Source organism: Lupinus angustifolius, chromosome LG04 (assembly GCF_001865875.1).
Source record: "Lupinus angustifolius cultivar Tanjil chromosome LG04, LupAngTanjil_v1.0, whole genome shotgun sequence".
Lineage (NCBI taxonomy): Eukaryota > Viridiplantae > Streptophyta > Magnoliopsida > Fabales > Fabaceae > Lupinus > Lupinus angustifolius.
The window spans coordinates 427439-452516 of record NC_032012.1 but is presented as its reverse complement, the minus strand read 5'-3'; the positions used below and the strand labels follow the sequence as shown (position 1 = coordinate 452516).

Below are 25078 nucleotides of genomic sequence, written 5' to 3'. Positions count from 1 at the left end.
TTATAAGACAGCAAATGTGTTCCATAAAAATAGTGAAAATGTTTCATAAATTTATGTTTGTGAATATTTTATTTCTTCCTGTCTAAAGTGAAAGATAGTCAAATTTTAATTTTTAAAGTAATAAATCTTATCAATTATTAGGAGTTTGATATCAATCTCTGACCTTTTATTGCATTGTTACAGTCCATAATTCCATATTCTATACTCATTGTTTATGAGGTAATTTTCTTTCATTCCTTATCTATCTTACATCTATTACTTCTTTTAAAGTTTTGTTATATTATTCATTTAATTTTTTATTTACTACTATAAATGTGTGTGTATGACTCAGTTGTTAATACTTATTTTATTTTTCATGTGTTTAATAGTCAAAATAATTATAAATAATAAAATAGAATTAGTGTGAATTATAATAATTGATAAAAAATAATATGTATATTTTATTAATAAATGCTCATATTTTAGAAAATATCATTTTAATATCAAATAATAATATAATGTAATTGCTCATTATCATATCCAATGACTAATAAAGTAATAATCTGAGTCAAAATGTTATTTTATATAGTTGTTTAAGTTTTTTTTATCATCAATAAAACTTTATTAAAAAGAGAAAGAAAATTAGGAGGACAAGTGTAACTACTATCCACTATAGTGTCTAGATAATTAACATAAATGAATATATATCGATAAGTGTAATATCTATTCTTTCTTTTTTTGGTACTACCAAGGATACTTTTTTCATTTTATGGATAAAGAATTAATCTATTTTGAAGTATGTGATTACCCCTCCTAATAAGTATCACTCTTAAGAATGAAACCCTTGATCTTTTGATCATATTCACGATCTAATGAGATTTTTACATCATTAGATCGACACCAATTAGATCATTGAATGCCGGCCAAGAAGGTAGAATTTTGGGATGGTAAATAGTTAGATTTTTTAAATTGATTATTGTTGTAATTTTTATACAACTAATGATATTCTTTTATCATTTTAGGTAAGGAACTAATTCATTTTTGGATGTAGTTATTCTTACTAACAAATATTAGGAATCAAATATTTGACTTTTTAATTCATGAAAATCTAATAAAACCTCACATTATTAAACTAATACATTGTTAATTAACGTCATATGTAATATTGTGTGTGAAAAAACATTGTTAATAATAGAGATAAAACTTATTATAATAATATTTATATACATTAATATTTATAAAAGGTATTCCCTACTTAAGACATGTGTACATTAGAAAATTCTAAATTGCTTCAGAACTTCATTTCTTTACTTGAAGAATAGATAAAAGTGCTAAAGTTTCAGAAACCCAAATTGGACAAAAAGCTAACTAAAATTATTTGTGAAGCGAATAAAAAGTTGGCAACCAAAATGATAGTGCCCTAAATGTACTGTCACCCACTATTCCCTGTTCCACCCGTGACAACTTTTGTTCAGGTCATTCAAAATTCTGAACCATTATTGGTAAGGGTGAGTAGAACTTGTTATACTGGTTCACCAGTTTGACCCGATCATGATCAGATTTAAATGTAATTAGCTTTTATTGAGTTGATGTTTAGGTTTGAGTTAAAAAATTAGACTATAACATTATTTAGGATTGGGTAAAGGAAAGTATGATCTAGCCCGACCCGTCTCATAGTTACTCATTTATCATGTTTGTAAGCACGTCTACTCAATTGTATACAGATAAATATATCTTTTTGGTGGAAAATATCATTAATTTTCTAATTTTTTATCATTTATACATAACTAAAAATATATATATATATATATGTAATTTTATATGTCAAATTACATATTCATAATAATAAATAATATTGATAAGACTTTATCAAAAAATAACATGTATTATAATAATAAGTAATTGCTCTTAAGACTTGAATTAAATTAATTAAAAAAAACTCCCCCATTTTATATTTAAAAGAAGATGAAGAAGCTATTGAAAGTTTAAACCATTCATTTCCTATTCTCCTATTCACTGGAATATTATGTATTATTAAAATATTCAAATGTGAAACTAAGCATTGAATTTGATTGGTCCTTAGTATAGCATATTATGGTATATATCTTCTAAGCTTTCGTTGTTACCACTATTTTTATTTAAGAAAAATAAAAAATCAGCATCCTATAATTGCATTATGATGAAGATTGTTCAATCTTTCTACAATATACTACACCTACATCTATTTTGAGCAAGAACACAGTGTTATTATGTGCCACAAACCATATAACCTCATTGTTATGTATCATGCCTAACTCTCAATAACAATATATATGATGGATCCTAGGTAGCGGTGCCATAGATTATATAGCCTCATCTACGCGTTGAGCGCCCATGGTCATGCTCGATCCCAAAAACGTATTCTAGAGCAGGTAAAATCGTGGAATCGCAATGTTGAAATGTAAAATCGTTGTAATTGGCATGTTTACCGTTTCTAGTTTGTGGTTGTGTGACTATTGGGCCTTGGCCAGCTTTTGAACCTGGGTCAATGAAATCCTAAAACCCAGTCCATTATTCAACCATTTTCTACACCCCATGTAAATTTTTATAATTTTCCTACTCTATTCACGTATTTACTCCCCACAGAGAACCCATTCCCCTCACAAAATCATTTTCTCCTCACAAAATCCTTTCCCCCTCTGTTAAAATGTGGTAAGAGCCATAAAAAGAAAGTTTTTTGATGAATCAAGAATTGTATAAAAGAAATTTTAAAGAAACTTAAAGAAAGAAGAATGACAAACACAAATTGATAATATTCTCAATGAATGAATTAAATTGACAGAATAAGAAGTGAGTCAATATGGCTTATTTATACAAGAGAAAAGAATGAAAAGAAAGCTTGTAAAACAAGTAACTAACATAAACCTAACTTCTAATTCCTCATTTTCTAACCAACTATAATCTTCCAAAATAACCTATCATATATCTTTAATTCTCACAAAACCCTACTACCTTTTTCTACCCAAACTTATACATGTTATTCTCACTCATCTCTCAATCCTTTATTACACTTGGTTTATCATTTAAATAAAATGTGCACGTTATACGTGCCACTCACCTCTTAATTATTCATTGCACTTGGTTTATTATTTAAATAAATAGTGCTGAATTTCATGTGGTTTTCTCCATAAAAACTTTGATTATTAATTTAAAATATTCACCACACCTTTTTTACTATTTTAGGCAATCATTGTTTGAATATGTCTGGAGAAGGTAACTCAAATTTAATCCTAAATGTTGGAGGCTCAAGTGTTGCTCCCGAGTCCCAAAGTAGTGCTTCTAAAGTGTCTTTCATGCTTGACTTCGCTTGTGCCTTCATGGGTTACTTGTACGGTATACCACATTTCTTTAGCACTACTATATTATGAGACTCTAAAGAATTCATCATATCAAAGTGCAGATGTGATAACTTTTTAGCTTCTAAATTGTGCTGGATTTTTCATTTTTCATCATACGTCCACAAGGTTTTAGGGTTCTCTTTAGTCTCCCCTTCCACTAGGTGTAGTGAAATGTAGGGATCATTGACTACAGCCTCCCAAATGTATGTGTCAATCGCTTCAATGAATATTCTTGTGCATACATTGCAGTAAGTGTACCCCTCGCCACTGAAAACTGGAGGGCGATTGATGGATGCGCCATCGTCACCAAAAGGGTTAGTAGACCCATGGTGATTTTAGCCCAATGATCTAAGCGGTCGAATTGGTATAGTAGTTCACTAATGTCGCTTTTTCGGTTGATCGAGAATATGAAAAAATTGTCCAGGATAATTGATTATTAAACAGAATAATCGACTATTATCAATAAAAATAATCAATTATCATCAGCACTAATCGACTATTCTGAATCTTTGAAATCTTGACCAAAACAGTTTCTTGTAAAACAAGTTATCTCAAAAACAATCTTTACAATTTTAATTTGCTTAATGAAAAATATTCTAAATGCTAAATCAATAATATGCAGATAAGGAGATGAAGAGATGGAAGAGCGCGCCAAAGAATTTTATCCTAGTTCATTTGTGGGTCCACTTGCAAACTACATCAAGGACTCCCCTTCTGATCTCAGGAGATTTTCTTCACTATGAAATAAGATCTATGTTAGAAACACGCTTCCATTGACTTTACAAATGCTCATTTCTTGGCCCTAGAGTCTTTCACATTAGTTTGACCTCCTACCCATCTCTTAGGATACTTAACACCTACTCATGGTATAGATCGAGCCTCTGATTCCTCTCAACCAAGACCTTTGCAAAGTTGAAGACTCAATACCTAACCTCAGGTAGGTTTTCAATCTAATTTTCAACAAATTTGACAATTTCAATTCAATTGGCTAAAGAAAATCTTAGTAATATGCACCTTATATGTGTTAATTGACAATAAACTCATAAACGAATCCAAAGACAAAAATTTCACAAGAACCCTAAATTTTAAGTAATGATTAATACAAAGTTTGGGTATATGAAATCTATAATGCACTTTATGAAAAGAATGCAAGAATTTAATCTTTTTTCACTCTTGAAATCCAAAGAAACTCTAACAATTCAACACAAGATTTTGTTGAGAGACTTTTATAAAAAGTGTGAAATTTTGAAACCAAGGTTTTGAACAAATGAGTAGAAAATGGTTTTTATACAAAACTATTTTCTGTTATGTCTAATCGATTATCTTGACTGGTAATTGATTATCGACTAGCTAAAATCTGGTTATCTATTTGAAATAATCGATTGTTTCTTGAGTTAATCAATTATTGATGCCAAGATATCTAAATCTTTTAGCTATTGGAGCTTTTCTAATTGATTATTCCCATACATAATCGATTATCATGTTTCATGTCTATATAATTGATTATCACTTCATGGTAATCGATTAGGAGAATGAAAAAGTAGTTTCTTTGATGTACGATGAATCTCCTACATGATGTATGTGTATATAATGCATGACTTTCAAATAAGTATCATTTTGATGCAACAAAATCATGTATGGTCAATGTAATGCATGAATACTAGTTATCATGTATAGATGGATGATATGTCTCATTTTAGATAAATCATGTTTTAAGTATTGTGAGACTTTCATCTTAGGTTCACCTAACCTATACTCAATCTAAGCAAGCATCTTAGGACTTCTATAAAATAGAAAAAAACTTTTTCTAAGACTATGACGGCCTTGAGTCTTGCATGTTGTTTGTAGAGTTGTCTTCATCTTCAAGCTTTCCTAATGTCCTTGTTTTCATCAAAACCATATTAGTTGAACATACTTGCAACCTTTGACTCCTATTGCAATGTATTATATATTTTGTAATTTTATTTAGGGCGGCCCACAAGCCTGCTATGCTCATGTTTAAGGAAGATATTGCATAATATTTCATATCCTATTTTAAAACGGATATGTTCATGTTCATCCTAATTTAAGAGGGCATTACATGTGCATAAGCATGACAACCCTAATTATCAATTCTAGTTTAAATATTCTCCATCAAGTTCTAAATAAGACAATTTCGTGTAGTACTATTATTTTCTATGACTCCTAACAAGTTACAATGTCAAATATTTTCTATCCTTACTTTATATCCACCAAAACTGATTTTCAAAAATAGAAAGTAATGAGTGTCAGTATGCTAAACTTAATATAGGTATTAGATAATAATCCATTTGAAATTAGTTATATTTAAAACCAATGTATTCCATTTATTAAATTCAAAATCTATAATTTTCAATACTTTCAATACCACTTTTAAAATTTTACACAATACACTTTTCACAAGTTAACTACCTTAAATACCTTTTCTTTCTGATTGAATAGGCATAAAATATTGTGCTAACTTTTCAATGTAATACTTCCGTTCTTGTAACAAACAAAACAATTAACCCATTTTATCATAAAAGCTAAGAAAGAATTGTTAAAAATGTTGTCAAAAATTAAAGTCAAATAATAAATTAGAAAATGCATTATTTTAACACTTTCACATTAGGAATGAGATTATTTATTTCTTCGTGAAAATATCATGCAAATGACTAAATACATTAATTATTATTATGAAATATGTGATAAATAAGTGGTTAATTGTGCAACATAATGGTGGAGTATTACAAAAATATGGTTCATTAATTCGTTATACTCTTTGAGTCATTATTCTTTCATTTCTTTTGTGTACAATTCTACATCCACATTCAACTCTTTTAATCTTTACATATTTTTAAAATAAAAATGACCAATTTTAATTTCATCCAAATGAAGCAAATGAAGCCTTAAAATTTTCTTATTCATAAAATCGGTTCTTTTATTAAGTCTCTGCTAAATTATTTAACTGTGAAATATGACATTTCAATTTTTTTTAATTTACACCGTTGATTTATTTATTTAAAAATATAATAAGAAAATAAAACAATAGGCAAGATTATTCTTCTTATTCCCTAGAGAGGAAAATTTCAAGCTATCCCATATTCTCCATTTCACTAACTCTGCCACCAAAACCAAAGGGGGGAAGAAAAATTACCCAACACCATAGTAAGCATTTCAATTCCTTCCAATTTCTCCTTTTCACTTCAATTTCCATAATTTCTATTTCACTCCAAACTCAACATGAGTGTGTGATAATCAACATGTGCCGAAAAGAAGGAAAATTTACATGAAGTTGGTCTTTGGTTTGAAAATCAGAATATGCAAGTGAGACTACATTATAGAGAAATCCGAATTTACATGAAATTTTTCTCCCTCTAGAAGAAGAATAATCTTCTCCCACTATTGTTACATTTTTATTATATTTTTTTAAATAAATAAATTAATGGTGTAGATTAAAAAAAATTGAAAGGTTAGATTTCACCGTTAAATAATTTAACAATGACTTATGTAATGAATGAGAAAAGTTTAAGATTTTATTATAATGAAATTAAAGTTAGTGGTTCTTATTTGTAAAATGTATAAAGTTTAATTTTTATTTTTATTTTCTGACTCACAAAGTAATAACACATGGAGTAATACTAAGTGTGAAACAACGAGTACCCTTTCATCAATTAGTAATTTTTAGTGGTTGTTCACCTTTAAGTTTTAACTATTATTTTTTGTTAGCTCATTGTTCAATTTGAGTTTCTGAAACTTTAGCACTTTTACCTATTCTGCAAGTAAATAAATTAATTTATAGCAATTTAGAATTTTCTAATGTACATATATCTTAAATCGCGGATACTTTACATAATGTAGACTTGTGAAGAAATATGGTAGGTGTGCAATCTAATTTCAATTTAAAATAAAGATTGTTTTTCTATCTACAGTTAGAATTAATCTATATAAATATTATTATAATAAGTTTTATCTCTATTATCAACAAAGATTTTTTACATTGATTGATTTATAAAAAAAATCTAACTATTTATCGACCAAAATTGCTCGACCTTCTTGGTAGGCATTCAATTTAATATTGTTAATGATTTTCTTGTAAAGTATGATTTTTACACATGTACAACATTACCAATGAGTTATTTGGATTTTTTTATAGGACATGAATTAAGGAAACAACAAAATCACAAAATTTATGGGTAATATGACTAATATCTAACAATGCTAACAAAATATAAGAGATGAGCTATTAGGAAATATTCAACGATAAATTAATCGAATGAAACATAAAAGCTTATCAAACACCACATTTTAAACCTAAACCTCATAACATTAATTTTTTAGATTCACTTATATTTTCGGTCTTACTCATTCCTCTAAATGCAATTACAATTGATTCCTAACCATTACAATTTAACGTTTATACCTTTTGTATTTTATTATTATTTGCATAACCGAATATAAATAGATGTTTAAAAATAAAGAAATCTAACCTAGAAACCAAACCTAACACCTCAATAAGCACGTAACCAACACGTCCGTTTTATTAGAAGGGTTATATTCTTAGGGGCATGTTTTATAATCAATCATAAACCTTATTTTGTCAACTTTTTGGTATAACTGCACAAACAACTTCATTAACGGTCAACATAAACATGTTCCTACTATAAAATTTTGGTCAACAATTTGGTCCATAATGGGAAATTTAGTGCATAATAAATATATTATAACGTTTTGACTCACATTATTACTTTATTATTCAAGTAACTATAACAATAATTATCATTGTAACTTTCAGATATTATTTAATTTTTAATTAGATTAGCTTTTGATGATAGTGTAAAGATAAAAAAAAATACGAGAACAAAAAAAATAACAACATTTTGACCTTTAAGTGGAAAGTATTGTAACCTGATTTGTTACATGAGTTAAGAGGAGAAAGAATGAGAATTTCACTGGCTTAGATTCGTCAATACATTTTACAGATAAAACATAGAAAACTTTTTTTATGTCCAATTTTAAAATGTGTTGGTCGTTAAACAAAAGTTTTAAACTCGAGAGTTGATTACGTATTATAGAATGTGTTAAAACCAAATTTATCCATACTATGATAGTATTCTCACTAATTACATATATTATTTTTATACCCTCAATATGTTTGATTATTTGTTTTAATTATTTACAAGGAAAAAATAATTTTATGTGTGCGAATAATTTATATTGCTATTTCATATCCGTCTGCGCAATAGAGAATCAAAACTTATATAATCTTTAGTAGAAAGTGTCTGATCAAATTCAGATTTCTTAATAGTTTTATGGAACAAAATGATATATTGATGAGTTGAAAAAATGCATCCTCAATTATTTCTTCATTCATCTTTAATGTGATTATTAATGAATGAATTTTTGGTTATCTTTCACTTTAAAGTGTACAAAATTACCTATTCACATAGATAAATTAATGTCAAACTTTTGGAGTACTTATATGGTCATTTGATAATTTCATTTATCAAATTTTTTCATGAAGATACATTTTTGAAAGACATTTATGCCACTAGGTGGACTAAATTCTAAGCTCAAGAAAAGATTTATCCAAGGCAAAAATTATATTCGATAAAATTTTGTTGTAGTTGTGAAATTATACTTTATAGTTGTAAAAATAGCGGAAAAATAGTTTATTAAACTATGGTTGTTCAGTAAAATTAGATTTATAACTACCTACAATTTGAAAAATGACTAAAAAATACACACAATATTTAGTTAATTATTAATTGTTGCAATTAAATACATAAATAATTTAAAATCAAAATTTTATATCAATTATTTTTAAATGTATTTATAACCGAACATATAATATTTTATTTTGATAATTTTTTAGCCATTTTCAATAATTTCTTTCTGAAAATGCGATTAACTTGTATAAGTTTATAGTATTATTTTACCATTGGTACTATACGTCACTAAAAAAATACAATGTCGATATAGTTTAAAAGTTAAAACCTTTTTTAAAAGGTATAAATTTCTTTCAATTTTTGTTTACGGAAATAGTCAAATAATATGATGATTGAGTCAAAAAAAATATTACAAGGTACCTAATCAAACTATCAACGTTGATTCAAGTGGTACATGCTTAATTCCCCTTAAGCAAAGTCTCGGATTCGAGTCTTGTATATTGAAAAAATACCATTGGGAGAATTAGCCCAACATACCTATGAATATTTCCGACTCGACTCGGATAGGATTACCTCTAGTGGGATGATACACGTGAAACAAAAAAACAAACTGGCTAACGTTCCAAGATAATAATACTAAAAAGATGTTTCTTTTCTACCACCCTTGGAAATGTTTGTAAACATATCAGAGAAGAGAAGGTGGATTTGGTCATTGAGTTTTGCAGTATAAATATTTGGCCCATTAACTTGTCATCATTCAAATGTCACTACGTTTTTCTAAGGTTCACATTAATGCTCCAAAGAGAATTTTGTTACTAAGAGAGAGAAAAAAGAGAACACAAAAACACAATATCTCTAATCTTTCATCTCCTATTGCTCATATACACTTTCTCACATTTGAAATTCTAAAGGTTCGTTCATGTCTTACATAATCTTTATTCCTTATTATTTTAGCCACATTATGTGAATATAATTGTTGCATTTAAATTTCATTATGGTATTGTATAGTATTATATGAAATAAAGTTGCTCATTGTTTTTGAAGGTAAGAGATGAAGAAAATGTGTAACATAAATAAAAGAGTTTTGATGCTATGGTTGTTTGGAATAACTATGCAGCTAGTCTTCCATGGTGGCTGTTCTGAGAATACACCATTGAGGTTTGTTCTCTTCTCTAGGAGTATATCGGCTATCTCATAAGTCGTGTCATTACATATATTATTAAGTTGTGGTAGGTTGGAAAATTGTTTTAAGTTAAAAAAATTAATAATTAACTAATTTTTTAACTAATCACAGCCGATAATACATGTAATGGTATAACTTACGAGAAAATAACTTTTTTTGGTTTTTATATTTGAAGTGTGTCAGAAAGAAGAAAAGGAAAGAGAGAAGCATGAGAGGTAGCACTAAAATGGAAGACATTCTATTATGTTGATGTTGTTTTTATTCTTTTCATGAAAAGTAATTTTATAAATAATAAAAAAACAAAATGGGGGAAGAGAGAAAGTGGGGTCTTAAAGAGTCACGGTTTCTTTGTCTTTTCTATTCTCCTTTTCATCTCACTCTCACATGTGGATTTTTAGAATAAAATTTCATGTTACTTTTGTTCACTTTATTTGTTTATATAACTACCAGTATATTCTCATATCATAATGAACCAATTCATTTTTGAATCTAATAAATAAATTTCTCGGAATCAATCATTTGACATTTTGATCTATGTGTCTTTTACTCGAACCATACCACAAGGGGTTGATTATTACTTTATGGTATTGAAAAGACAATTTAGAAGTTAGCAATTGTATCCGTGATGATGAAAAGAATTGGTTCTTTGTTGCATTTCATTTACTTCTTCCCATGCTGCACTTTCTGACTCTTCCACTTTCACAACTCTCGTGAAAGCTTCTTCCTTGGAAAATAATATTAACATATTTGTCTATATATTATAATAATTCAATTAGCAATGTGTGTATAACAACTCAAATGATTATCTTCTAATAATTCAAATTAGGAATGTATATATATAAATGAGAAATTTTATATAATTAATGGAACCATTCGGTTCACTTCTCAGTTTATTCCAGTTTGATACGGTCAGACCAAAATTTTCCCAAATTAAAACGGTCTAATCTCTCATTTGTTTAAGACAACAAATCAGAATTATTTTCAAGTCATGTTTACGATCAGAATCAATAGAACCGTTCAGTCTGGTCCGATTGTCACTAGACTAGTTCTAATATTGTAAACAAAAACATTTCACATGATAATGCATTGACAATTGAAAAGAATTTACTATTCTAATAGACTTTTTGGTTCAATTCATATGCAGGAGAGCTTTGAGGGAAAACAATAGGCAGGAACCACCACTTTCTAATTATGCAGTGAAGCTGAATAATGAAAGTAATCATAAGGTTTACTATTTGGCTTTTGAAACTAGTTATTTGATAAAATATTTACTTTCCCCACTCATTTTTTTTATGTATCTAAAACATGAGACAAAATAGTAATAGATAGAAACAAAAAATTTCAAAAATTCGTATTAAAAGAGTTAATTTTATTTACATTTAAGATTTTTGAAGAACCCCATATTTTTTGACAAATCAAAACAAGTATTTAGGAATTTTGTTCAAAAATATTTATAAAAAAAAAAAAATCTTTAGTTAGATTTTGGCTTTTGGTCTATAATAAGTAGTACTTGGTTTTGGCCTTTTATTATTATTAAAATTGTCTTCAAGTTTAACTTTATTTGCAGTTGGTGGTTGACAATGGCATAATTTCTGTCACTTTGTCAATTCCTGAAGGCTACATTATTGGAATATCATATAATGGAATTGATAATATTCTTGAAGTTGAAAATAAAGAACAAGATAGAGGGTATGTACCTACTTCATACAAAACTAAATTAATATTATGAATTTTAGGTTTAGTTTTAATAACTAATCAATTAAATGTGAGGTATAAAAGTTAGATGAATATATAAGTCAATAGTTTTGTTGAACCACTTAACCAATGTGTGTTCATGTTTCTAGGTACTTGGATGTTGTTTGGAATGAACCTGGAAAATCATCTTCATTTGAGAGGTATAATAATTGTACGATTTAAGAGAATAATATGTATGTATTGTGAGTATAAATATTTATAAATAATCATTATTTTATTCATCATTTATTTTGAATAATTTTATATTGAATATAGCATAGAATAATGCAATTATTGGAAAAATAAAATGGTTTATTGGAATAATGGAATAATAAATATAGATGGAAAACATAAGAGATATATGTATGATATAAATAATCTAAATATTATTAAAAACTTATATTTAGAGACAAATTAACCTTGTTAAATGTGATTTATTAGAATGAAATCAAATAAATTTTATCTCCTCAATTATAATCATTCTTTCTACTTTCTTTATCTAAAAAAAAAATTGCAAAAGTTATGTTTTTATTACTTTGAGGGATGTAAACAAATTGTTTTGATATATTATTAATGATATAATGATACTATGATGCAGAATCCATGGGACAAAATTTTCAGTAATAACAGCAGAGGAAAATCTAGTTGAGGTTTCATTTTTAAGAATATGGGAATCTTCCATGAATGGCACAAGTGTCCCTATAAACATAGATACAAGGTGAGTTATTTTCCACTAATATATTTTTAGGATGAATAGAAAATAGGTTAGAGATAGAATTAAAGATATATAATATTGATAATAAAAAAATTGAATAAAATCAAAGTATGATAATATTTTTAGGAAGTATATATGCTAATTAACCTTGCATAAAACACAGGTACATCTTCCGAGGAAATGATTCTGGATTTTATTCATACGCAATATTTGATCGTCCGAAAGGATTGCCAGCTGTAGAAGTTGATCAAATTAGAATTGTTTTCAAGCTTCAGGAAAACAGGTAGCTCGAAAAAAAATTAAAACAATATAGAAAACAAATTCTAGTTTAAAGAAAACTTTCATTAGATTGATTTCTCTAATGGTTTAAGTTTTTAAAGAAAAGAAAATTGAAATTTGTAATTAATTAATTAATGAATGATGAATGGGATAGGTTCAACTACATGGCTATAGAAGACAACATGCAAAGAATTATGCCAACAATGGAAGATAGAAAAATGGGCCAAAACTTGTCATATCCTGAAGCAATTCTATTAACCAACCCAAGTAACCCACAATTTAGAGGAGAGGTAAGTACCTTTCTTCACCAATGTGTTCCTTTTTTGGGCTTAAATATATGTGTATTCTTTGTAAAGTTAGGTTATTTTGTTGATAGCTCTCAAAATATCAAATTTGTTTTGAATTGTTTAATTGGAATATGTTAAATGTTTCCTTGTAATCTTCATATATTATCATGTGTATCTTATCATTACTTAACATATTATTAAGTTGAAATATGTAAGGATAGAAACATGTTAGGCTACCTATCAGGTGTATATTACCTGATCTATAACACGCTAGGTCAGGCTAGACTTTTTGTGTGAACAAGTCCGACTCACTTATTTTAAAAAAAAAACTACTTAACTTAATAGGCTAGGCTCTAGACCATCTAAAAGGCCTATTAAGCTTAACATGCTAACCTATTTAGTAATATTATATAAGTAATATTATTATATATGTAATTTTAATATTAATATAAATATAAAAATATATTTAAATTATTAGAGTTAGATGGGTGGTCTAGCCAAAAGTAGGCCTATTAGCACATTCAAATATAGATAGGATGACCTATTTCATTATCATATAGTATATCATGCCTTCAAATAGGCTAACATGTTAGACCAAACTTTTAAACATGTCAGACTTAGGCTTTGAATATTTTTTTAAATAGACTAATAAGTCAGACCCAAACTCATATATACTATATAGGTTCGGCTAGTTTAAGGCAAAGCCTAACTTAGCCTGACCTGTTTCCACCCTTAGAAATATGTTAAGTAATTATATAATACTCATTACTTAACATATTTCAATTAATAAAAACTAAAAACAAGAAAAAAATTAAATTGTATAACTCAAAATAAAACTTTATTTCCTAGGAATAAAAACATGTATAGTTTTTATGTTGGGTTTATAACTTGGTTTTTTGATGCTTTGCTAGTGACATGTTTTTGGTTGGGTTCATAATGGTAGTGAATGAATGATAATTGTTGTGTTGGGCTTTCAGGTTGATGACAAATATCAATATTCAATTGAGAATAAAGACAACAAAGTACATGGTTGGATTAGTATTGATTCTGATTCACCAATGGGTTTTTGGATGATAACACCAAGTAATGAATTCAGAAATGGTGGACCCAATAAACAAGATCTCACTTCTCATGCGGGTCCCATCACCCTAAATGTAAGTCCCCATATCTTATTATTATCTTACCAACTCCAAACCAAACCCAAAACAAATTCCATAAATACGAACGGATGTTTGGTTCAAGTGGTAAATGATTGTTCCCCTTAAGTAAGGTCTCAAGTTTGAGTCTTATAGATAAAAAAAATATTCGCCGAGAGAGTTAACTACATATACTGTAGATATTTACAGCTCGGACAAGATTGTCTCTAGTAACCAAAAAAACAAACAAATTCCATAAATGGATTTGGCCCACTTACACTACCCTCATACATAAACAAAATTGAAAGCTTATGTTAGTAGGCAACATGTAATTTTGCTTTAAATTATGGATTTGTTTTAGCATTAGACATATCCTCTCATCTTAAAATAAAGAGTCCCACAACAATAATCTATCAAAGTATATATAGTTTTACATTCAATTTTGCATTTTTATGTTAAATGTGTTATGATGCTAAAAATAAAATCACAACTTATAATATCAACATACAAATGTCATCCAACTTTTACACTGTATTCATTATTCATTTTTTTATTACTTTTTTGAAGAGTAAATAATGATTAAATATAAATGGTAGATAATTCACTAACAATGTATAAAACTTTTACATTATCAGTTCAAACATTTTCTTCTGATTTGCATGTTATTTATGCTTAGATGTTTGTGAGTACTCACTATGCTGGAAAGGAAGTAACCATGTCATTTGAAGAAGGGGAGACATATAAAAAGGTTTTTGGTCCTGTTTTTGTTTACCTTAACTCTGCTACAACTAAAGATAGTTCACTTTCTCTTTGGTCAGATGCTGTGGATCAGGTACAATTACCACTAAATACACCAATTGTATAGTTTATAAGAATGTTTTGTTAACTATAATACAACACCTTTCTAACACTTTTCAAGTTTATAAAGAAAAAAATACTTGTGAAAATGTTGCAAAAGAACAATGCAACAATTTATTATAACACATACATTATTTGATTTTGATTTTGTTGTTTAATCAATTAGCTATCAAAGGAAGTCAAAAGCTGGCCTTATGATTTTCCTAGATCACAAGATTTCATTCAACCCAATGAAAGAGGAAAAGTATTGGGAAGATTACTAATCCAAGATAGGTATATTTAATAATTTAACAACTTACATTTTTATTCTTTTTTAATTTCATAAAGTAGCATAAATATAAAAGTATCTTATATTGTTCTTTCATTTTAGATACATCAAAGGAGGTACATTGCAGAATGCTAAAAATGCTTATGTTGGTCTTGCTTTGCCTGGAGATGCAGGATCATGGCAGAGAGAAAGCAAGGTAAATATACAGTGTTATAAAAACTGGATCGTGCCGGCCGGTTCAATCGGTAAACCAGTCTCAACACGGTACGGCATAGTAATTATACCGGTCATGCAATCATACCGGTTAAAACTGGCCAAAACCGGTCATATCGGCCGGCTTTCAATTGAACCATACCGACCAGTTTTTATTTAAAATTAACTTCTTAATGAAATTGAAAAACTATTAACTTTTTTATTGATTTTTCAACATTAATAATAATATATTATATTTTTATATCTAATTTCACCGGTATGCAGTTTAATTAGTGAACCGCTATACCATTATACTAATTCCCTAACCGGTTTAATGACCGGTACAGTATTAACAATATTGTATCTATATATTTAAAGTTTGGAGCTAGTGAAATTTATTCAATTTCTTTAATTATTTTTAATATCTATTTGTTCATGCTTAAGATGATGATTTGTGGAATAATTTTTTTGGGCAAAAGATAATTAAGTAAAATAAAAAATTATTTTACAGGGCTATCAATTCTGGACTAGAACTGACTCAAAGGGATATTTCACAATAGAAAATATTGTACCTGGAGTTTATAATTTGTATGCATGGGTTCCTGGTTTTATTGGTGATTACAAATACAATACTTCAATCCTCATTACACAAGGTTAAATATCTTCTACTCTTTTTTGAGTGTTTTAGCACAAATAACTTACTCAATTCGATAATTTCTTTGTATTAATGTAGGAGGAGTCATGAATTTGGATAAATTGGTTTATATTCCTCCGAGAAATGGACCAACTCTTTGGGAAATCGGAGTTCCAGATCGTTCAGCCGCTGAATTCTATGTGCCAGACCCTTATCCTACTCTCATGAATAAATTATATAATGATCAACCTAGAGAGAAGTTAGTCTAAAATTCTTCTTTATTTTTTTAAAGTATAAGACCGAAATTGGTCTAATACGAGGACACTTTTAATCTCTAAAAATAAAATTCTCACATAAAAGTACTCAAAAATCTCAAATGTTACTTAAGTGAAATTTCACAAGCCAATTAAATTTATATTGTTTATTTTTATTGACTCGTTCTATGTATCTATATTTTTCACAGGTTTAGGCAATACGGTTTATGGGATCGTTATGTTGATTTATATCCAAATAATGATCTAGAATACACTATTGGTGTTAACAAGTTTAAGAAGGATTGGTTTTTTGCTCATGTTACAAGGTAATTTAGGTTAATAAATCTTAAATGTTAATTTTTTTTTTGCTCTTGAGTTTTGAATTGACTATAAATTGTAATCCATGCAGAAACATAGGAAATAATACATATGAACCAACTACATGGAAGATTATATTTGAACATGAACATGACATTTTTAGTGGAAACTACACACTACAATTGGCCTTGGCATCTGCTAAAGATGCTGAGCTACAAGTAAGTCTCTTTACCCCTTATATTTGAATGTTCAAAATATCGACCGAGTTAGTCTCTAAATCGTAAAAATCATATTATGTTAATACTATATGAGAGATTATTTTGACTAACATTTTGGATATTCATGAACAATTAGGAAACATGTATAATTAAATTGTCTAATACTCAATCTTCATGGAATTGTACTCACTGGTTAGTAGGGTTGTTTGCAGTCCATTTGGATCGATTTTTAGCCAAAAAAATCATTTGATCCAACACGTATTTAATATGCGATCTGGTCTAACGATTTTTTTTATAAATAATAATAATTGCACATACACCGAAAACTTTTAAAAAATACTTATTATCAGGCATAAAACAACAACAAAATAGTGTTCAACAACATTAAAAGTAAACAACAACGATAAAGTAAACAACAATAACAACAGTAAAGTAAACAACAACAACACCAACAATAACAGTAGTAGCAACAACAATAACAACAAGATAACACTTAAATAATTTAAGCAAAGAGGAACAATTTAGGAGTAAGCTTAGGGTTGAATGTGGAAGATATTTAAAAGGTTACACACTTAAACAATTTCGGTCTGGTCTAGATTGAGCTGGATCCAAGAGGTGAAACCAAAAACTAGACCGGACCAGTCAGTCTTTACTAAAAAAATCCAATACAATTCAAACACTTTTGATTTTTGCGGTTTCGATTTATTTTAATTCAATTTTTTGTTCTATTTTTAAACCAGTCTGGACTCGAACATCCCTATCGATTATAGTTTACTCTCAACATTATCCTCACTTTCTAATGTTTGATCATTAGGTTCGGTTCAATAACCCTAGCATCAATCCACCACACTTTACAACAGGACAAATAGGTGGAGATAATGCTATTGCAAGGCATGGCTTGCATGGATTACATTGGTTATTTAGTATTGATATTTCAAGTGATTATTTTATGAAAGGAAAGAACATTATCTATATGAAGCAATCAAGAGCCATAAATTCTTTTCAAGGAGTTATGTATGATTATATTCGATTAGAAAGTCCTTGCACTTAATTGAATTGTTTGTATCCAAATTTGAGTTCATATTGTAAATATGTAATTAGAGTTTCTTAGTACAAGTATACGGTTTTATCATCGAGTAATAAAATATCTCATCTTACATGGACTAATTATTTAGTTTATAAATTATGAAACATATAAATTTTTACACGGTCACTGCATTTTTTATCATCCATTTTCTATCATTATTGATTTTTAAATAAAATTAGTATAAATGAACGATGAATAGAATAATATATTGACTGTATATAAATCTTTACACTGTCAGTGCATAAATTTTATACTCATATATATAATGATTCAAGTGTTAACATGTAATTGAAACTTGTAAGAGGATCCATACCATATATCACTATCCCTATCAATCAATTTTATGAAAACCAAGGTTGTGATACATTTGAGACACATTCATCCATCATTCATTTTCAATCATCTGTGACGACTTTTAAATAAAAGTAATATATCTGAATGATGGATGATTTACCGACTGTGTATAAATTTTTACATCGTCATTGTATAGATATTACACTCATCATTAATCTTGAGTTGTTGAATGTGTAAATTATACAATAGCTGCTGAATAGGTTTCAAACAAATAATGTAAGATCTTCTTATACTCTCCAGATTGAAATCCAGTGCTGTGATCAATAAGGTAAGGAACCTGTTCATGCATGGATTTCAATTATTCATAAATCAGCAATTCCAGATCCAGGATAAAGAGAAGAAACTAGCAATACAAATTGGAATATAAGTCATTCGATTTTCATTCAATCGCGCAGATCACCTAAAGTCACGACAACTTTCCCGCCCAAAAAGGCGAGATGAAGATCATATGTCCCTATTCATGTCCCACTCTGTCCAAAGCCAATTAGAAAGCCCCATTCATTTAAAAAGAAAAATCATAAAATTATAAATTAATATTTTAACATTATTTTATGAAGTTTGATCGGCTAAGAACATTAAGACAGGAAAATTCTGGGACAGAGGATCTTTATTCGGCTCTTTATTCGGCTCTGACTTGTTATTAGTACTCGATCCATTACTGGACATGACAGTTAACCTACTTGACAAGGGTACAGAAAATCCATTGCAAAATTTCTAACTGTCAAACAACCAACATACTTAGAACCATACAAATTTCAGTTGAATTTAAATGCAGTTCTATCGGTTCCAAAAAGTTCTAACCTCTTTAGATCCAGAAGCGTCCACGAGTGACTTCATTCGACACGATCCTTCTCCCACATTTTGAAGAATGTATGGAAGTTCCAATTCACATAATGCCTCTCGAACAATCCGTGCATACTGGAAAATAAAATGTCAAAATCAATCGATTACAAGAAATATGTCCAACCACATAGTGAGATAATAAGATACGTAACGATAAATTCTTTCAGCCAAGGTTGAATTTATCGTCAAGTGTCTTACTATTCACTATGTCCATATACGGAAATAGTAAGATACTTGACGATAAATTCTTTCAGCAAATCTAGTTCTTCCTACGACAATCGCATGACATTTAACTGCAGCACATTATATGAATTGCTTCTTTCAGCGAGGTTGAATTTAAAAGGAAGGAAACTAAGTACAAATAAATCTGATTCTCTTTTCATTTATACACTTGCATATTGGAGATAGAAGAGCATTATCTTACAGGATTATTTTCATATGAGAAGAGCTCCAACTTTCCCGGAGGAGGGTCAGGCGTTGAACGTTCCCATAGTGTCATTCCTCTACCTGCCCGAAGTATTGTCGGCATCCATCCAGTAAAAATAGTGCTGCACAAGAGAGGGTTTTTAAGAGCAAAAAAATCGAAATTCGACCTTTACCAATCTATGCAATATGGAACAACCTCAGCACGAAAACCAACAGGGCGTTGATCAAGTGGTGTAAGGTCGTACTGGAACAACCTCATAACAGAGAGTCTATGGTTAATGCCATCATCTCAGTCATAAGACTCACATAAATCATTTATATTTGCTTACAAAAACCTATTCAGCGCAACATAACAATTGTTTTCCAAGTCGGCCCAGAATGAGGAACATACTATTCGTGTCAAAGCATGTTACACAATTTAGTTACATACTAATATGATGTATCGATTACCATCAAATATTCTAGTTCTTCTTAACGTATAAATACAGCAATTTCGTCTAAGGAAGATTGTACTCGATTTACCTCTCTAAAAGTCCCGGTGATGGACTTCTTCCTTCTCCATATTGCTCAAATAAGTATTTTACAATATCACCTACAGCAAGAAACCAAGAATAGAACGATTGAATTACGATCATGAATGCAGGCATGTGGCATTCGGTTAGAGGTTAGAAATAAAATAAATAACTGTGGTATATAGCATTTTCATTAAACAAGATAACCCGCGACGATTTGGATTTTGGAGAAAGAATAGGGAGAAAGCTTCCTCACTTACCACTTTCATACATCGAAATACCACTATTTCGATCAATGAGGAAAGGAAACCTGCAAAATTTCGGTATGAACACCAAATAAAAAACACTGCAATAAAATCAGAAGCAGATAAGAAGAACCACATACATCTCTTTGCCACCAGATTTTCTGACCACCTCTCTGTGTCTTACAGAACCCTTTGGACAAGGATACACCTATTGATCGCATGATACGGTTAATATTAGCGGAACTGATTGACAAAAGTGAACCATAAATCAATTTCTCATAAGTGTATAAACTGTTTCTCATAAGTGATGAGACATCGGGACATGCTTATTTTGGGACAGAGGATCCCTATTCCCCCGAAACTACCCAATGATGACCTCCCTTAACACCACTCTCCATGATTCCAGCACCAACTGCCAATGTCCTGCCGCCACCTGTGCATTAAACTTGCATAACAGACTCCTGCACTATACCTACACTCATTCCCCAATCTACTCTTATTCTCTCCATATCCTTTTTATGAATGCCCGTAAGTTTGAGGCCCGTCATGGTGCCCAAAACAAAAGTTCGATGCCTTCTCGAATGCGCTCGTATACCAGTGGTTCAACGGGAGTTCATAGGATAGGCATTACATTTTTCAGAAGCTAACACATTAGATATTAAATCAGGCGGCAAGCTTATGCATATGTGAAGTATTCGCAGCTAACCTCTACTGAAAGATCTAGTTCGGTCAGAGCCTCTCGCACCCTTCTACAAAAAGGACATGCTTCTGTTGACAAAAAAATATTTGAACGATTTAACATAGGACATTTAGAAGAGTTTACGATATACATTAACCGTAATATGTAAGAGGTAAGAGCGATAAGAAATACAGACGCAGGCGAGGACAAGTACAAGAAGCCACTTCATCATGATTAGTATTATCAACATCAAGGCCAAGACTAATGCTTAGTGATAGAAATATGTTCAGAATGAATGAATTAACTACCGGAATGTTGACGAATTTTAATAACTAATTCAAAGACCGAAAATGTTTCGCCTATTATTATCAGTAGCATAACCAAGGATTCTTCCTTAACATCAACATAAAGTGGAAGAAGCATACCAAATTCAAAAAGCTGCAAAGTGATAGGAAGATTTGAAGTCTCAACTTTGGAGTTTGATCCCCAAGCAAACCTTGACAAGCTAGCCATGGAAGATGTTGCTACCTACCAATTCAGTATAAAAACCTAAAGGTTAGTCGATAACATATAGATCAAATGACGCCACGATTTTCAATCGTAAATTGCGAATAGGTGAATAAGTATATTTTATCTGATGTAATACATAATAAATGTTTTGTCCATAAATATGATTTATGATACAGCATTATGGCATCGATCCATATAGCCGACTCTGCCTAGTTGGATAAAGAGATCACCTCCAAAGTAAAATTGCGTTGTCCAGAAGGATCTCCTCCCTATTAAACATAAAAGTAATGTATCAGAAAATCAAGGCAAAAAAAACAAAAATACTAGTTAAAAAAGCACATAAAATATGTTACATTGAGGAAGATAATCATAATATAGAAGAAATATGATGAAACTAAGAGTAACATGTACAAAGTTTGTTACTGAATTTAAAGAACATCTTTTTCAGCTGCAATAGTAACAACTAACAAGTGCAACTTTTTCGGTCGATATTTTAAATTACACTCCGCAACCACAATTGGAGCCACAATATTGTGGTTTAGGAAGTAACACAATGTAAATGTAACCGCAATTTTAAACACCCGAAATAGGAAGGTAAGAATAATATTAAGAGTAAATACACGTTTCACTCTCTCATATTTTCTTATTTTACCCCCTCGGATAAAATATAAAATAGTCCCCAAAATTTCGGATACGGGTCAATATCAGATGGCATAAAATACGATAAAAATGACTAATTTTAAATAACATGGAGATTGTGGGTCCCGCAAGAACTAAAAAAGAATATTAGAATGTAAGGAAAGTGAGTTACAGAGAAAAGCTTAAGCAATGGACAGAGAAAAGAAAGAAGAGAAGTAGAGTTTTGTTCATTCTTCTGTTGTTGTTGTTGTTGTGTGGTGGTTTCTGAATTTTGTGATTTTGTAATAATTCTGAATCTATTATTCAAAGCCAAAGTCCTATTTTTGAAGCATGGTGTGGTGAAGTTAAGAGTGGTTAAAAATGGGGTGTTGGTGTTTGGTGATGAAATTGGAGAATGGTGAAGAGAAGAATTGGAACAGAATGAAAACATCATTGTATCTTGTCTTATTTTCCTTCAATTGTTGTTTCTCCCACCACACAATCTATTTATTAAAACCCTCAATATCTTTTTTCTTCATTGAATTTGAATTCCCCTAGGGACAGTTAACCCACATACATGTAGATGTTCCTGACTCGGAAAGAATTGTCTCTATAGTGACATTAACGGTCAAGCACACGCCGATAGGGAGGGTGAGGATACTCTAGATAGTAGCAAGAATATATCTTTAGTAATGAAAATTTGTGAATAGGATTACTCTTGGTAGTAGCAAAAGAATCTATGTAATAATACTACAAAATTGTAAATATAAGTCGATACAAACATAAAAATGACTAATTTAACTCATTTTAAATATTTTTGAGATGATTTTGGACATTTTAATTTTATATCGACTAAATTGGTACACAAAATTTGAAGGACAAAAGTAGGTTTTTATTCTTTTTTTTATCGTCACCCTTATAACACAAATGCCCAATTCTTTGTAAACTTTGTACCAAACTTCCAACAAAAAACATCATTTGTAGCAATGTCCTATTTGGGTTTAATGATCCTGTTTCTTTGACTTGAATCGAACAAAAATAGTTAGAATGATCCAATTCCGTTGATGTTATTTTACAATATAAAAAATGAATCCAATTTTTTGTTTTTCATTGGCCAGAAAATATAAAATATATATTTAATTTATGTTTTTTGCGAATGAAAAACAATATTCCTATTCCTCTAAATAGAATATGCGCAGTTTCAAAACTTTCGAAATCATGAACCAAATATAAATGGTTACACATAAAAAAAACTGAACCGAACTGTTCCATACTTCCATTACCATTTCCCTTCTCTAGATCAAAGACATCTTTTGGTGGTGATTTCAATTTTCATGATATAGTTTTGGTGCTCTCTTTCCTGGTACATTTCTTGAGGGTTGAATCAGTTTTTCATGTTATTTGTCACTAGGGGCATGGCCTGCACCACAACCTATGAAGTACAACATGCAGGACACACCTATATCAATTGAATCTCCATCAACTTGCAAGGATTTCAGACGATAGGACGTTTCCCGAGTTTTGCCATCATCTAAAAGTGCGACTCGGTGCACAAAACTCTCAATAGGATCTGAAGAGAATAGATATATGCACTCTTACCCCACAAGCAGAAAAACTGATTACTACATGTCTGTGTGCGTGCGCACAGACATTCGAGCAGGCATGCATGTGTGGGTATGTGCGGGTGCGGATATGTGCGCGTGTGCGAGGGTGTGTGGGTTTACTCGAATAATAGGTCTTGAATCAAATCCTGTCTGCAATTTCCAGGCATAAGCATGGGCCTTTGTCAAAGTATGAACTGTTGAAATTATCGAGTTTCCGGTGTGCAAAAACTATCTATGGCATTAAAAAATATAAGGCAAAAAATAAGTAGTGACCAAGTTTGTCATCACTATTAATCAGTACTATCAAAGCACATACGAAAAAAGGTAATTAACATATCAGTTGCAGCTTAAACAGATAGAAACTAGATCTGCATACTGCAAAACACGAAGAGGAGAAAAGATTCACATGTCGGTAGACGACATGCAAAGCAACTGATATCTTGGTCACCTATGATTCCCGAAGGCCTTCTTAACTGCCATCAGATTTCTCCAAAGCTGCAACCAAATATAGCTTTAGTACAAACCGAATGATAATAAAAATCAACACACCTGAAAATACATAAAAATAATAACGGGTGGAGATGGAGATTATTACTATTGTAATTCAGAAGCTTCTCGATGAGATCAACATGAGTCATAAGCATACGTCTACAGCAATACCGAACCAGCCCCAACGCATCCAGTGCATCTCTGCGTCCCATCATTACATGTTAATACTGTAGTATATGAAAGCTAATATCTACTAGGAGCTAGAAAATAAAATGCTGCCGAAGATATAATGATATGGTTCTAATGTTTATTAAGAGACACAAACGAAGAAAACCAATTGCAAGTGTATTTGTATGTGGTAATCCTGTTTGAAAAGCTTTCCCAAATTTCAAAAGAAAAATATACTCAATAACCAATGTCATATTTTAAACCAAAAACAAAAGATGCAACAAGCTCTAGAGTCTAGAAGGGGCCACGTCCATGCTTATAAAAGTACGTAGTCCCCGATAGCGGAGTGGAGTGACCGATCTCAAATATGCTGTAGCGGGATGACCACTATTGGGATGCTTAGGGAAACAATGTAAGTCATTTATACTATACACGTAGATGCTCA

General features: G+C 30.0%; 2 protein-coding genes across 4 annotated transcripts; one reads left to right on the top strand and one right to left on the bottom strand.

Moving 5' to 3' along the window:
* LOC109344961 (probable rhamnogalacturonate lyase B) lies at positions 9773 to 18252 on the top strand. Of its 2 annotated transcripts, none has more exons than XM_019583695.1 (17): positions 9773 to 9933; positions 10067 to 10180; positions 11350 to 11431; positions 11773 to 11894; positions 12050 to 12100; positions 12538 to 12657; positions 12818 to 12937; positions 13088 to 13223; positions 14198 to 14374; positions 15033 to 15188; positions 15381 to 15487; positions 15585 to 15678; positions 16186 to 16327; positions 16408 to 16567; positions 16772 to 16888; positions 16972 to 17098; positions 17913 to 18252. In XM_019583695.1, exons 2-17 carry the CDS (start codon positions 10074 to 10076, stop codon positions 18147 to 18149), a joined length of 2055 nt encoding a protein of 684 aa, XP_019439240.1. In that variant the 5' UTR covers positions 9773 to 9933; positions 10067 to 10073; the 3' UTR covers positions 18150 to 18252. The 2 variants fall into 2 exon arrangements, with proteins under 2 accessions (XP_019439240.1, XP_019439241.1); XM_019583696.1 differs by having other exon boundaries at positions 15381 to 15491; positions 15589 to 15678.
* On the bottom strand, positions 18323 to 22898 carry LOC109344960. 2 transcript variants are annotated; one of them, XM_019583693.1, is made up of 11 exons: positions 22566 to 22898; positions 21985 to 22023; positions 21670 to 21772; positions 21272 to 21333; positions 20706 to 20773; positions 20581 to 20630; positions 20331 to 20400; positions 19811 to 19930; positions 19341 to 19461; positions 18701 to 18816; positions 18323 to 18343 (listed from the first exon to the last, which is right to left on the bottom strand). In XM_019583693.1, the coding sequence occupies exons 1-10, from the start codon at positions 22824 to 22826 to the stop codon at positions 18718 to 18720; spliced, it is 993 nt and encodes a 330-aa protein (XP_019439238.1). In that variant the 5' UTR covers positions 22827 to 22898; the 3' UTR covers positions 18323 to 18343; positions 18701 to 18717. The 2 variants fall into 2 exon arrangements, with proteins under 2 accessions (XP_019439238.1, XP_019439237.1); XM_019583692.1 differs by having other exon boundaries at positions 19341 to 19457; positions 19807 to 19930; positions 22566 to 22895.

Bases quoted from the DNA above. Each gene is read 5' to 3' on its own strand.
- LOC109344961 (XM_019583695.1), top strand. From the start codon at position 10,074: ATGAAGAAAATGTGTAACATAAATAAAAGAGTTTTGATGCTATGGTTG. The intron at 12,101-12,537 runs GTATAATAATTG...ACTATGATGCAG, and splicing joins AAATCATCTTCATTTGAGAG to AATCCATGGGACAAAATTTT. The intron at 16,889-16,971 runs GTAATTTAGGTT...TAATCCATGCAG, and splicing joins TTTTTTGCTCATGTTACAAG to AAACATAGGAAATAATACAT.
- LOC109344960 (XM_019583693.1), bottom strand. From the start codon at position 22,826: ATGATGTTTTCATTCTGTTCCAATTCTTCTCTTCACCATTCTCCAATT. The intron at 21,773-21,984 runs GTGATCTCTTTA...CTGAATTGGTAG, and splicing joins AACGCAATTTTACTTTGGAG to GTAGCAACATCTTCCATGGC. The intron at 20,401-20,580 runs GTAAGTGAGGAA...TTCTTGCTGTAG, and splicing joins TATTTCGATGTATGAAAGTG to GTGATATTGTAAAATACTTA.